Source organism: Tasmannia lanceolata, unplaced genomic scaffold (assembly GCF_043159265.1).
Source record: "Tasmannia lanceolata isolate RefF3 unplaced genomic scaffold, GAP_Taslan_0.1 ptg000003l, whole genome shotgun sequence".
Taxonomy (NCBI): domain Eukaryota; kingdom Viridiplantae; phylum Streptophyta; class Magnoliopsida; order Canellales; family Winteraceae; genus Tasmannia; species Tasmannia lanceolata.
In genome coordinates, this window is record NW_027518680.1 from 34,651,053 (window position 1) to 34,665,653 (window position 14,601).

Below are 14,601 nucleotides of genomic sequence, written 5' to 3' on the forward strand. Positions count from 1 at the left end.
TTACCCTGTTAACTCATCAACCCACGGCTCTGCGAACCCACAGAATGCAAAGTCATCTCCCTCTCTGCGGTACTTACCATTTCTGATTAGACTAAATGATTTCATCGGCAGCTCTAGACCCCGGTGATGGAGCTCGGACCATTTCTGCATGTAATTTCTCATTTCTCTAATCTCATCACGAGAAGGTTCATATCCGAGTCCGAACAACCCTTCATTCTTTCTCATTACAGGCCATTCGACTATCCCCTGATGATTGCGACCCAGACCTACACCGGGAAGGTACCCCTGTTTACGCATCATCTTTACAACCCGGGTGTAAGCCCAAGGGTCTACTCTCCTCTCTTGTTTTGATGATTCTAAACATAATTGATTGTGTTATTGAATACTAATCAATTTTCTTTGAAGTGTTGTGTTTAAGATAGGATTGATCATTGATGAAACCAACACACTACATGGTCATGCTTGAAGACGTACCCAACAAGAGTCAAAGGAGCTAAGTGGAGCTCACATCATCTCTCAACAAGCATACAAAGATGGAAGATCAACTTGAAGACCAAAGCTAAAGAGAAATTGAAGGTTGCATAGGTATCATTGTACATCTCTCTTTAGATTTTCAAGTCAAGGCAAAGTATTTTCAAAATATTTTTCAAAGAACACTTAAAGAACTTTAAAGGTTTAGTGAATGATTATGTGGTGGACCAACATGTTGGGACCCTCATAAACATTCCATAATTATCATAGGAGTTGAGTTCCAAAAGCCAAAAATCAAACAAGCAATAAAATCTCAAATTTGCTTGTTTTTTAGGCTTCTCGGAACTCCGAGATTTTTCTCGGAGCTCCGAGCTCGGAACTCCGAGAAAAGGTCCAGTAGCTTCTGGACATTTTCTCGGAACTCCGAGAAATGGTCCAGAAGAAATTTTATTTCTTCTGGCCGTTTTCTCGGAACTCCGAGAATGGTTCTCGGAGCTCCGAGAACCTCGCGACAGCTCAAAAAAATAGCCGTTGGGATTTGAATTATTTTGTGGTTTTTGATATTCCCACCCCCAAATGGTCATATTCTTTGGAGAGGCTATATATACAACATGTAGAGGATTCATCTCCTCTCTCTTGATGATTTGAAAACCTCCTTGAGCATTAAAGAAAACTTGCAATTCATTTGTGCTAAAGATTTTGTTTTCTTCCCAAACTTGCCTTGCACTTGCAAATTTCTTGAGTTGGGATATTTAGAGCTTTCACTTGCAACTACCATCATTGAAGAGCAATCAAGGGTCTACAAAGAGCATCAAGCTTTCAAGAAGAAGCCAAGCTATTCAATCTTCATTTCTTGCAAAGGTGGCTAGGGCATCCTACCTTAATACCCTAGGGAGCACCGCTTAGAACTCGGCGGAGAAGGAGAGTCTTTTGTAAAGGTGTAAGGGCATCCTTATTTAATATCCCTTGGAAGTGTAATCGCCTCGAAGCCGGGCATCGTGGAGGTCTCCAATAGTGGAAATCCTTAAGGACGATCTTAAGAAGAGTGGAGTAGGGCTTTGCCCGAACCACTATATATCGGTGTGTCATCTCTCATTTTTGTACTTTCATTCTTGTTTTTGGTTTAGTATATCTTTTGTTTTCAATCTTACTTGCAGTAACCAAAAACCTAATTTAAAGAAGAAAAATTCTAACTAGGTTCACAAGTAATTGTCAAAAGGAATAATTTAGTGTTAAAATTCAATTCACCCCCCCCCTCTTGTTAATTTGAATTGGTATCAGAGCCTCGTCTCTAATTTTTTAAAAACCCTAACCGGTCTAGAGTAAAGATTCAAAAATGGCAAACCATCCTCAACACCATGAAGGTTACTCAAACACTAGGCCACCCTATTTTGATAGAACAAACTATGGTTTTTGGAAAACTAAAATGAAAATCTTTTTAACCCAAGATTATCAAATGTGGAGAGCAATTAATAATGAATACACATTACCCACAAGAAATCTAAATGATTGGACCGAAGCCGAACAACAAGCTTCAAATTATAATGCCAAAGCTATGAATTCCCTTATTTGTGCTCTATCTCCCGGAGAATTCAATAGAGTATCAAATTTGAATTCGGCCAAGGAAATTTGGGATACCTTAGAGGTCACCCATGAAGGAACCAATCAAGTCAAAGAATCTAAAATGAATCATCTTTTTTGGCAATATGAACTCTTTCAAATGACACCCGATGAAACAATTGCCGACATGTACACTAGATTCACCAATCTTGTAAATGGACTAAGGGGTCTTGGAAAATAATTTTCTAATAGAGATTTAGTGACCAAAATCCTTAGGTCCCTACCTTTGTCATGGGAATCCAAAACATCCACAATCACGGAAGCCAAGGACATGAATACATTAAACCTAGATGAACTAATAGGGTCCTTGATCACCCATGAGATGATTTTCAAAACAAAAGCACTCGAAATTGAAACTAAAATTGAAAAAGGAAAAGGAATTGCTTTTGCTTGTAATGTAGGTAAAAATGAAGATGCAAAGGAAGACATGGAAGATGAAGTTGCCCTCCTAACAAGAAGGATCAAATTCTTGCAAAGGAATATGGGAGGCATGAGAAATAGAAGGACCAATCCTCCATTCAAGAAGAAAGAAGAACTTGGTGATGGATCTTCTCAACCCCGATGCTACGGTTGCAAGAAGCTTGGACACATTCGCCCGGATTGTCCACTCAACAATGAGCCTTCTTCAACCAACCACTTCAAGAGAAGAGAAGGCAAGAAAGGAATGACCGCCACTTGGGATGAGGAAATTTGAAAGCGAAGGCGAACAAAATGATGGCGAAGATTGCTTGATAGCAAGGAACGTGTGCTTCATGGCCTCAACAAACGACAATAACGAGGTAAACACTTTAAATGATGTCATTGTCTTAAAAGAAGTTCTAGATTCCTTACAAAATGCAAATGATGAACTTAAAATTCAATTTGATAAAATTGCATCACTTGAAAATTCTCTTGCTAACATGACAAAAGAATTTGGTTGGTTAAAGAAAGATCGTGAATTTTTAGATGATAAAAATGAAAAATACAAAGTAGAAATTCATGAGTTAAATGCTTCTATCAAAATCTTAAATGAAAACCGAGAAGAACTTTCTAATGAAAACAACAAGCTAAAGCATGAAAATGGTAAACTGTCTTTTGAATATGATGAACTAAAGAAACTTTTTGAAAAATTTGAAAATAGTTCATTGAAATTTGATAAGCTTGTTAATATACAAAGAATGTCAAGTGACAAAAGTGGACTTGGACATAAATGGAATACTACAATATCTAACTATAAAAACAAACTTGAAAAGGCCTCTTCTAGTAGTACCAAGATTTGTTTTTATTGTGGTCTAGAAGGTCATTACAAGGTTTCTTGCTTGCATGCTAAACAAGATAAAATCAAATTGAACTCTAAAGTGAAAATAAATGAACATAGCAAGATTAGAAAGATTTGGGTACCTAAGGGATCTCACTTCCCTATTCATGTGTAGGTATGCCTTAAAAGCCATAACAAGAAGAACACATGGTACCTTGATAGTGGATGCTCTAGACACATGACAGGAGACCTTACTCAATTCGCATCCCTATCACTCAAGGATGGTGGAGACGTTACCTTTGGAGATGATAAGAAAGGAAAAGTCAAAGGTGAAGGCACCATAGGTAACTCTACCTCTCCCATACATGATGTACTATTTGTTGATGGCTTGTCCCATAATCTTATTAGCATTAGTCAATTATGTGATAATGGGTTTGAAGTAGTCTTTAATCCCGACAAATGCATTGTTAAAAATAAGATAGATGGAAAAGTAAAATTCATAGGTTCTAGAGACAATAACATTTACACAATTGGACTAGATGATCTTAGACTCCAAAATGTGACTTGTCTTAATGCCATTAGTGAGGATTCTTGGCTATGGCATAGGAGGTTGGGTCATGCCGGAATGGAACTCATTTCGGCCCTCTCCTCAAAAGAAATTGTTAGAGGATTGCCTAAGTTCAAATACACCAAAGATCAAATTTGTAGAACTTGTCAATTAGGAAAACAATTGAAGAGCTCATTTGCACCTAAAAATATGATTTCAACTTCCTACCCCTTAGAGCCACTTCATATGGATCTTTTTGGACCAATGAAGACAAGTAGCCTAGGTGGAAAGAGGTACGTGTTTATAGTTGTGGATGACTACTCACGATTTACATGGGTCATATTTTAAGCACACAAAGATGAAACTTATGAAAACTTCCTTATATTGTGCAATCAAATACAAAATGAAAAAGGTGTTGCTATCTCTTACATTAGAAGTGATCATGGAACGGAATTTGAAAATGTACATTTTGACACTTACTGTAATGAACATGGCATAAAACATAATTTTTCCGTACCTAGAACACCTCAACAAAATGGAGTTGTAGAAAGAAAGAATCGAACTCTCCAAGAAATGGCTAGAACTATGTTGCATGAAAATGATCTCCCTGGATATTTTTGGGCGGAGGCGGTTAGCACCGCTTACTATATCATAAACAGGGTATATTTAAGGCCAATTTCTAAGAAAACACCTTATGAGCTTTGGAAAAACTTGAAACCAAATATAAGCTATTTTAGAGTGTTTGGATGTAAATGCTTCATTTTAAACATTAAAGATAATTTACACAAATTTGATAAGAAGTCGAACGATGGAATATTCTTAGGGTACTCTTCACATAGCAAGGCATATAGAGTATTTAATAGAAGAACCCTAGTTGTCGAATAATCCATGCATGTGACATTTGATGAGAGAGAGCCAACACCTCAAGAAATGCCACATGATGAGGATGAACCTAATGAAAATCTCTTACCTAAGTTAAGTGCTCCTCCTCATGCAACTACAAGTCATACATTACCTAGTGAGGAAGCAGAAAATGTAGATGATGACTCATTGCCTAAGGATAGGAGAACATTGGTAGATCATCCTGAATCCCAATCTTAGGTGATGCCACATCGCCGGTAAGAACTAGATCATACTATCGTAGTGTGAGTAACAATTTGGCATTCCAATCCGAATTAGAACCTAAAACCATCAAGGAAGCCGAAAAGGATGAATATTGGTTGATGGCTATGCAAGAAGAGTTGAGTCAATTCGAAAGGAACAAGGTGTGGAGGCTAGTGCCTAGACCTAGTGATCATCCAGTCATTGGCACGAGATGGGTGTATAGAAACAAGTTGGATGAAAATGAAATTATCACTAGAAACAAAGCTAGGCTTGTAGCCCAAGGGTACAATCAGGAGGAGGGAATAGACTATGATGAGACATTCGCTCCTGTTGCCCGTATGGAAGCCATTAGGATACTCTTGGCATATGCATCTCATAAATGATTTAAATTATATCAAATGGATGTCAAAAGTGCCTTCCTAAATGGCTATATCCAAGAGGAAGTGTATGTTGAGCAACCTCCAGGTTTTGAAGACTTCAAGCATCCAAATCATGTCTTCAGGCTTGATAAAGCTTTGTATGGGTTAAAGCAAGCTCCTAGAGCTTGGTATGAGAGGCTTTGCACTTTCTTAGTTGAAAAATGATTTGAGATGGGAAAGGTGGATAAAACATTATTTATCAAAAGAGAAAATCAAGATATCCTCCTTGTCCAGATATATGTAGATGATACCATATGTGGCTCAACTAATCAAAAATTGTGTGATGAATTTGCAACTTTAATGAAAAATAAATTTGAAATGAGCATGATGGGTGAGTTAACCTATTTCTTAGGACTCCAAATTAAACAATACAAAAATGGAATATTTTTAAATCAAGAAAAATATACAAAGGAGTTATTAAAGAAGTATGGCATGGATAGCAGTAAGACATCAAGAATTCCCATGAGTACTACTGCTAAGCTAGAAAAGGATGAATTTGGCAAATCTGTGGACCAGAAGATGTATAGGGGTATGATAGGTAGTTTACTCTATTTGACAGCCAGTAGACCAGACATTATGTTTACTGTCTGTCTCTGTGCTCGATTTCAATCGGATCCAAAAGAGTCTCACCTATCAGCAGTCAAGAAGATCTTCAAGTATTTAAGAGGAACACAAAGTCTAGGACTATAGTATGAAAGATCATCTTCCTTTACTCTCATCGGATATTCAGATGCAGACTTCGCCGGATGTAGAGTAGATAGGAAAAGCACTAGTGGGACTTCCCAATTCTTAGGTAAATCACTTGTTTCATGGTTTAGCAAGAAGCAAAATTCAGTAGCTCTGTCCACAACAGAAGCAGAATATGTGGCAGCTGGAGCTTGTTGTGCTCAAGTCCTATGGATGAAAAGCACATTGAAGGACTATTGTATTAAAATGGAAAATATTCTCATCCAATGTGACAACACTAGTGCTATAAGCTTAACAAAGAACCCCATACACCACTCAAGAACAAAACACATTGAGATTAGGCACCACTTCATTAGAGATCACTACAAAAAGGGGATATTTGCTTAAAGTATATCAACACTGAAGATCAATTAGCGGATATCTTTACAAAACCCCTTAGTGATGATAGAATTTGTTATATCCGAAGTGCCTTAAACATTTGGAGTGCGGATCAAGTCAAAGAAATTGCCAAATAAATACTTTGTGCCTTTCACCAGCTTATCTATATAGTATTTATATATATCATCTTTGTTTGGTAATATCTGCATGAATGAGATGTCAAATATTAATCTTAAAAATCACTCAATTGGTACTCTTAGCCTTCTTAGTTTTCTAAGTTGGAGAAGTACTTTCACTTTAATTAAAATACCTAACATTTTGACATATGTCAACATCTCGATCATGAACAGGTATATGTGCATTACTTGGTTATATATATTTTTATATATTTTTATACCATAAGCATTGATTTAGGGGGATTATCTAACTCAATCTTCATCTACTCCTAAATTGCTTTACTTTTTAGTACACCCTTTTTGTCGATGACAAAAGGGGGAGAAGTTTGAAATTGATTATCTATTCAATTGACTATATGCACCATATGCTTTTAATTGCTATCATTTTTTTTGTGTGCATATGTTGAGGGGGAGTTCTAGCATTCACTTGCCTACTATGTCACTCCACACACACCTCATAATCAATTTTGTTTGTCATCATCAAAAAGGGGGAGATTGTAAGCCCAAGGGTCTACTCTCCTATCGTGTTTTGATGATTCTAAACATAATTGATTGTGTTATTGAATACTAATCAATTTTCTTTGAAGTGTTGTGTTTAAGATAGGATTGATCATTGATGAAACCAACACACTACATGGTCATGCTTGAAGACGTACCCAACAAGAGTCAAAGGAGCACATCATCTCTCAAGCAAGCATACAAAGATGGAAGATCAACTTGAAGACCAAAGCTAAAGAGAAATTGAAGGTTGCATAGGTATCATTGTACATCTCCTCTCTTTAGATTTTCAAGTCAAGGCAAAGTATTTTCAAAATGTTTTTCAAAGAACACTTAAAGAACTTTAAAGGTTTAGTGAATGATTATGTGGTGGACCAACATGTTGGGACCCTCATAAACATTCCATAATTATCATAGGAGTTGAGTTCCAAAAGCCAAAAATCAAACAAGCAATAAAATCTCAAATTTGCTTGTTTTTTAGGCTTCTCGGAACTCCGAGATTTTTCTCGGAGCTCCGAGCTCGGAACTCCGAGAGTTCCCTCGGAACTCCGAGAAAAGGTCCAGTAGCTTCTGGACATTTTCTCGGAACTCCGAGAAATGGTCCAGTAGAAATTTTATTTCTTCTGGCCGTTCTCTCGGAACTCCGAGAACCTCGCGACAGCTCAAAAAAATAGCCGTTGGGATTTGAATTATTTTGTGGTTTTTGATATTCCCACCCCCAAACGGTCATATTCTTTGGAGAGGCTATATATACAACATGTAGAGGATTCATCTCCTCTCTCTTGATGATTTGAAAACCTCCGTGAGCATTAAAGAAAACTTGCAATCCATTTGTGCTAAAGATTTTGTTTTCTTCCCAAACTTGCCTTGCACTTGCAAATTTCTTGAGTTGGGATATTTAGAGCTTTCACTTGCAACTACCATCATTGAAGAGCAATCGAGGGTCTAAAAAGAGCATCAAGCTTTCAAGAAGAAGCCAAGCTATTCAATCTTCATTTCTTGCAAAGGTGGCTAGGGCATCCTACCTTAATACCCTATGGAGCACCGCTTAGAACTTGGCGGAGAAGGAGAGTCTTTTGTAAAGGTGTAAGGGCATCCTTATTTAATATCCCTTGGAAGTGTAATCGCATCGGAGCCGGGCATCGTGGAGGTCTCCAATAGTGGAAATCCTTAAGGACAATCTTAAGAAGAGTGGAGTAGGGCTTTGCCCGAACCACTATATATTGGTGTGTCATCTCTCATTTTTGTACTTTCATTCTTGTTTTTGGTTTAGTATATCTTTTGTTTTCAATCTTACTTGCACTAACCAAAAACCTAATTTAAAGAAGAAAAATTCTAACTAGGTTCACAAGTAATTGTCAAAAGGGATAATTTAGTGTTAAAATTCAATTCACCCCCGAGTCCGAACAACCCTTCATTCTTTCTCATTACAGGCCATTCAACTATCCCCTGATGATTGCGACCCAGACCTGCACCGGGAAGGTACCCCTGTTTACGCATCATCTTTACAACCCGGGGATTAGTGCTGGTGAGGAACAAAATCTCTTCATTCTTTGCTTTTTCAAATGATATAGTTGTGACTTCTACAGAGAACCCGGTCAGACTAACGTCACCTTTCTTTTCTGAGGTACCCTCTTGTGAAATTTGGCCTACCTCCAAATCAGGATCACCCTTGACTGTTATCACCCTGTTGTTTCTGATGAACTTCAGTTTCTGGTGCAGTGAAGAAGGGATAACTCCAACCTTATGGAGCCAAGGTCGGCCAAGCAAGAGAAGGAATGACGATTTGATATCAAGCACTTGGAACTCTACTTCAAAGATTTCTCCTCCTATCAGAATTTCGGTTGCTAGCGTTCCAATAACATCGCGTCTGGTACCGTCATACGCCAAAATTCCTTGTTCAGAAGGGATGAAGTTATTCGGCCCAAATCCCAAGACAGTAGCAGTGGCTAACGGACATACGTTCAGTGCAGACCCGTTGTCAACTAATACATCTGGGACCTTCTTCCCGTTACAGACAACAATGATCTTCAGTGGACGCGTATGATTGTGACCCTCAAATGTCAGATCTTCATCAGTGAAAGAAAGAGTCTTGGACACCCTAGCCATTGCTACTAAACCAACCAGCTCATCAGATGTAATATCCACAGATACCTGTGCAGCATTCAACTCTCTTAGTACAACTTGACGGTGCTTTGGGGAAGCCATAAGCAAACCCCAAATTGAAATATTAGCCTGGGTCTTTTTGAGTTGCCGTAAAAGACTCTCATCCTCTTCTTCGCAACTCGGCTTGTTCTGCTTCTGCGCTTCTGCGGCCCTTACGACTTCAGCTGGGTTCTCGGCTCTCAACTCAACAGGTTTGAAGATCCGCCCACCACGAGTAACATGGCGGACTTCGTCACATTGATCGTTCAAGAAATCAAAGTCATCGTCATCAAAGCTCAGAACATACGGAACCACATCTTGAACTTCCTCTTCATCACATTGAAGGATGTAGGGACCAGTAGAAGACTCAGCATAATCATCTTCATCTCCACCAAGCACATAAGGCTTCTCTTCCTCTACTTCTTCAATTTCCTCGCCAAATGCCAAGACAGTCGGTGAATCGGAAGCGATAGCACAAATCAAGGAAGCAGGGTCAAGAATAGGCTCTTCAGTAAAAACTGCCCCAACTGTAGGTGGAGGGCGCGCAGCATGAGCTGGTAATTGATTCCGGGTAGTGTTTGGCATAAATACAGCGATTTTTTTTGCTTCTATCATATCCTGAATTTTATGCCTCAAGGCCATGCAGTTATCTGTTAGGTGCCCTGTTCCTTGATGATATGCACAATGCTGATCTTCACGCCAATATCTGGGGAGAATAGGCGGTGGAGGTCTCGGTTCTAAGAGAGTGATCTTTTTGTCTCTTAGTAACTTCTTGAGAGCGACAGATAAAGGGTAAGGTAGCGGATCAAAGTGTCTCGGCGCTTTCCTCGCTGGCTGCTCTGTCTTTGCTACAACTCTTCTCATAGGGCGCGCAGCAACCACATTGTTAACTTCAGGCTTTGAAGCTACCATTGGTTTCTTTCCATTCCTTGGATCAAAAGATGACTTCGCCAGAGAACCCTTCAACAACGCATCTTCAGTTATGGTTCCTGTCTTGATCAAGTGATTGAAATCAGAGTAATACTGTGTCGCCATGAAGTGGTAGTACTGCGGAGACAAATTCTTGACCACAATTTTGATCTGATCTTCTTCAGAAGGGCGGCTAGTCATCTGGGCCGCTTTTCTCCTCCATCTTCTTACAAAAGACGTAAATGTTTCCTAGGGTCCTTGCTTGATCGTTTTCAGATCCCTCTTTGTAACCTCTATCCCTTCTTCCATCGAAAATTGCTCAACGAACTTGTTAGCGATTTCGTCTAAAGTTCCGAGTTCTTCGGGTTTCAGATGAAGGAACCACTTCTTAGCTACTCCTGTTAGAGACATCGGAAACACTTTAGCGATCTGCTCTGGAGACAGCCCATACCCTTCTAAATTTGAAATGAACAACCTCAGATGACTCCACGGGCACCCCGTCCCATCATATTTATCAAAGTCTGGCATTCTGAATTTTGGAGGAAGGGTGACACCAGGGAAAAGGGAAAAATCAGACATATTGACCTTCTTTGGGCCCTTAACTTGCATGCTTTCAACTTGTTGGGTCAACTTTTCAACTCTATCAACCAATTCCTTCTCTTTGCCTGGCTTAGCTGATTGCGGAAGACAACTCTCCTCTACATATTGCTCGTCATAGAAATCATCTTCAGGGGAAATGACAGACCGATTAAAGCCTGGAATCACATTAGTAGGATTTTGGACGACAGGTGCTTTCGAGGTAGCGGCTTTCTCGCTCTTCAACTGAGTAACCTCTTCCTTTAGGGAAGATACCTCTCTTGTAAGGTTCCTCATCATGTCTCTCATTTCAGCCAGCATCTCATTTGACTCGGCCATTTGGTTAAGACTAGGGGAGATAAGTGGAAATAAAGCTGGTGGGAGAGGTGAAGAAGATCTACGACTTAGCCTCGACGTAGAAGATTGCCGGGACCAAGTAGGCTGTGAAATGGTAACTTTTTTCGAAGCAATAGCTATTGGTTAACTCAGACTCCTGAAATGGAAGTAAGAACACTAATTTAAATTAAGATAATCAGAAAGAATGTTATGCACAAATTGAAACAAGGGATAATACAAACACATCTCTCCTCTGGGTAAGAGCCAGCAGTACAACAATTGTAAGAAGGGTCATAACGGCCCATCAAACCTAAACGGATAACCATCACACTCATGGTGGTTCAGATAAAAATCCGACAGCATAACGGCCTTACAAAAGGATCATGGCATGGTAAACTCATGGTTTATCACTAACAGTAAAGCATAAGGCCATACTCAGAAGGTTTTAAGTAAAATCCGGCAGCATGACGGCCCCATAGAAGGATCATGGTAAGGTAAGCTCATGGTTCATCAATAACCCTAAGGAAGTCACACTCAATATATTCTGGGTAAAATCCGGCAGCATAACGACTGTACAAAGAGATGTGGTAAGGTAAGTACATGGTTTAGCAACAAGCCTAAAAAGATGATGACCACACTCAGGACATTTAGAGAAAATCCGGCAGCATGACAGCTGTACTAGGAGATATGGTACTGTAAGCACATGGTTTATCAATAACCCTAAAGGATAATGGTTACGCTTAAGGTTTTTGGAGAAAATCCGGCAGCATAACGACTGTACAAGGAGAGTCTCGGCAACCAAGCATAAAGAATATGCCGACAAGGTCAAGATGAAACAGGGCTCTCAGCAAGAACACACTCTGGTAGTGATAATGGCAAAGCAGACTCATAATTGGCATGCAGAGCGATCTGATCAAGATCGATCAAAGGATCAAGCTCAGGGAAGATAGATCATGGCTATAAAGATAATGATGTGAAACCAATGATCTGATCATAATCCAAAAGACGAATGGATAGGGAGAATGGATTAGATTATGAAAGAAAATATAACTAAGCAGACCCTAATCTAGTAAATAAATATATATATATATATACATATATATATATATATATATATACATCCTAACCAGGGGCACCAATCCTAGTCTAATTTAGCGGAGTCAAGGAAGTCTCGACTCATGACAGACAAGTGAGTGTACTAGGACTGCGTCTGTAGCCACATAAAGTGAGTTACCCTAGCCTAAAAAATGGGATAAGGTCCCTAACTCTAGGCTCCACATGTGTAAGCAACACATATGTTCATCCATAAATGCAAACAAAAGGACCATGCAATATATAGAGAGAGTAATGTCGCGAGGTCCACCTGGCCGGGTGCATAGTTGCTTGTATGCTGTGACTATTGCCCAGCATACGAACTATGTCCGTTTTACACACAAGGTGTCCAGGTGTTGAGATACTACTGGTGCGGTGGCACTAGAAGGCGGGTATAGCCCTCACGGCTTCTACTTATAGTATCTCTCCGAGAGTAACCTGATAGTATATCCACAGCAGAAAAGTAACCACAAAACAGATAATATATGCAAGGGATGAAAGTGAATGTGTGAGACCTTGTTTTATTTTGTATATATTTGGTGCCCCTGGCATTCTAACGGAAAAGGTTCCCATTTAAAATGATTTTAGTCCAATTTTCTACCAAAATTAGTAAAAATGGCATTTTACAGAGTTAGGCAATGTTCCAAGAATTCCCCAGCAGAATCGCCAGCCTGTGGACCCCGATCCCAAGGACGAATGGGCGAGGGACACGAGATCCCACGCCGATCCTCTAAGATCTCCACAATGTGAAGGAGAGCTCTACCAAGGAACTCTCGAAATGGTGCCACTCACAGCATGGGTGGCGATGTAAATGAGATACATCTCGATTCAAGGACTAGCCCTGAACCAAGATGTACCTATAACAAAGAAGAATCGCCATCCAGGGAAGTAGGCCCTGGATCCCATGAAATACTCTGTTGCAACGGATAACCAGAGATACAAAAGTCCGTGCCTGATGACGAATGGGGAAGGTATTAAGCGCCCCCAATTCTCCCAAGTGCAAGCACCTGGTCTCTTATGCCATTTTTAATTAATTTTGAAGAGTTTTGGGCTAAAATCATGTGAGATGGGAACGAGTATCCCCGAGAAAACGTCTATCTAAGCATGCATGACCCAGGGATGGGCAAAAGAAAATAAACATCCAAATCCTAACTCACCGCATCTAATCCTAACACATCACATCTAGGAAAGCAGTAACATCCACACGCATAGCTACAGCTAAGCAGATAATCAAGATAAGATGAATAAATGTTACAACTAAGTAGGTAAGAGGACAAATAAGCACAGCAGTAAACTACCAAAGCAATAGAATAAACACACTAGCATGAGAGCCTATGTAAGAGATAATGCTGAGAAAATAATAATCAATCTCCTGCTAGGAAAGTAAGCAAGCTAACAATAGCACATAAGAAGTCAAAGATAAACACACAATGAGCTAAAAGATACAGGGAAAGAAATGAATCGGAAAATCAACGGTACATGAGGACCGAGAATGTCAGGGAAAAGAAAATGGAGCGTACGATAGGCTCAAGGAGCGATCCTAATGAATCAAGCTCAGCGATCCTAATCCGTTAAAGATCGGATAAGTCTCACGATCGTCATAGCCTATCGGTGGGGGGTCAGATTCCAGAGGGAACGGTCGGAGAAGACCAAGTGGCCGGATTTAATGGTGTCTTGAAATGGGTTTGGATGAAATAGATGGGATTTAGGTTGGGTAGAACTGGGGTTTAGATCTAGGTGAGTTTGAAGTGGGTTTTGATGTGGATTTCTATGGCTGATATGGAGTGGGGGAGAAGAAGGGGTTGATCGGAGATGGGTTTGTAAAGGGTTTGAAGCCGGATTCCGGCAAGGACGGCCGGAGAAGATGGGTTTGAGAAGATGAGGTAGGATGATGGTGGCTATGGGTTGGTGGTTGAAGGTTGAAGAAGGGTGGTGGTGGTGGTGGTTGGTTCGGTGGAGGTTGGTTCGGTAATGGAGGTGGCGGTAGAGAAGATGGCGATTATGATGGTGAGTGGGGGTATGGTGGCTGATGGTGGTGGCTAGAGATGATTGGAGATGGGTTTGTGCCGGAGATGGGTATGGTGGAGGTAGTCGGTGGCCGTGGTATGGGTGGAGGAGGTTGGAGTGAGGCCGGAGAAGATGGCCAGTGGTGGTGTTCGATGGAGGTGGTGGATTTGAGGAGGGTGGTGGGGGATGACGCTGGTTCGGAGAAGGGTAGTGGTTGTTGGAGTAGGTGGAGAAGGTTGAAGATGGTGGTGGTCCGAGGCAAGGAAGAGGGTTTTGGCTGCCCAGCTCTCTCTCTCTCTTTTTTTCTCCTTTACTCCTCTGCTATTTATTTTTTTCTGCAAATGGAGCTCCACCCTTTCCCAAAACCAAAAATCCAGCCTCCCCTGTTTCACGAACTCT

At 40.2% G+C, this 14,601-nt stretch overlaps 1 protein-coding gene across 1 annotated transcript; it reads right to left on the bottom strand.

The window, feature by feature from the left end:
* Positions 1-10,392, bottom strand: LOC143869735 (uncharacterized). The gene is made up of 2 exons (XM_077376296.1): positions 8,607-10,392; positions 1-266 (listed from the first exon to the last, which is right to left on the bottom strand). The coding sequence occupies exons 1-2, from the start codon at positions 10,390-10,392 to the stop codon at positions 1-3; spliced, it is 2,052 nt and encodes a 683-aa protein (XP_077232411.1).
* Between the last annotated feature and the right edge of the window lie 4,209 nt (positions 10,393-14,601).

Excerpts from the sequence above, each read along its gene's own strand:
- LOC143869735 (XM_077376296.1), bottom strand. The coding sequence starts at position 10,392 with ATGACTAGCCGCCCTTCTGAAGAAGATCAGATCAAAATTGTGGTCAAG. Across the intron at positions 267-8,606 it reads GGGGTACCTTCCCGGTGCAG|GTCTGGGTCGCAATCATCAG; the intron begins GTCTGGGTCGCA and ends TTCCCGGTGTAG.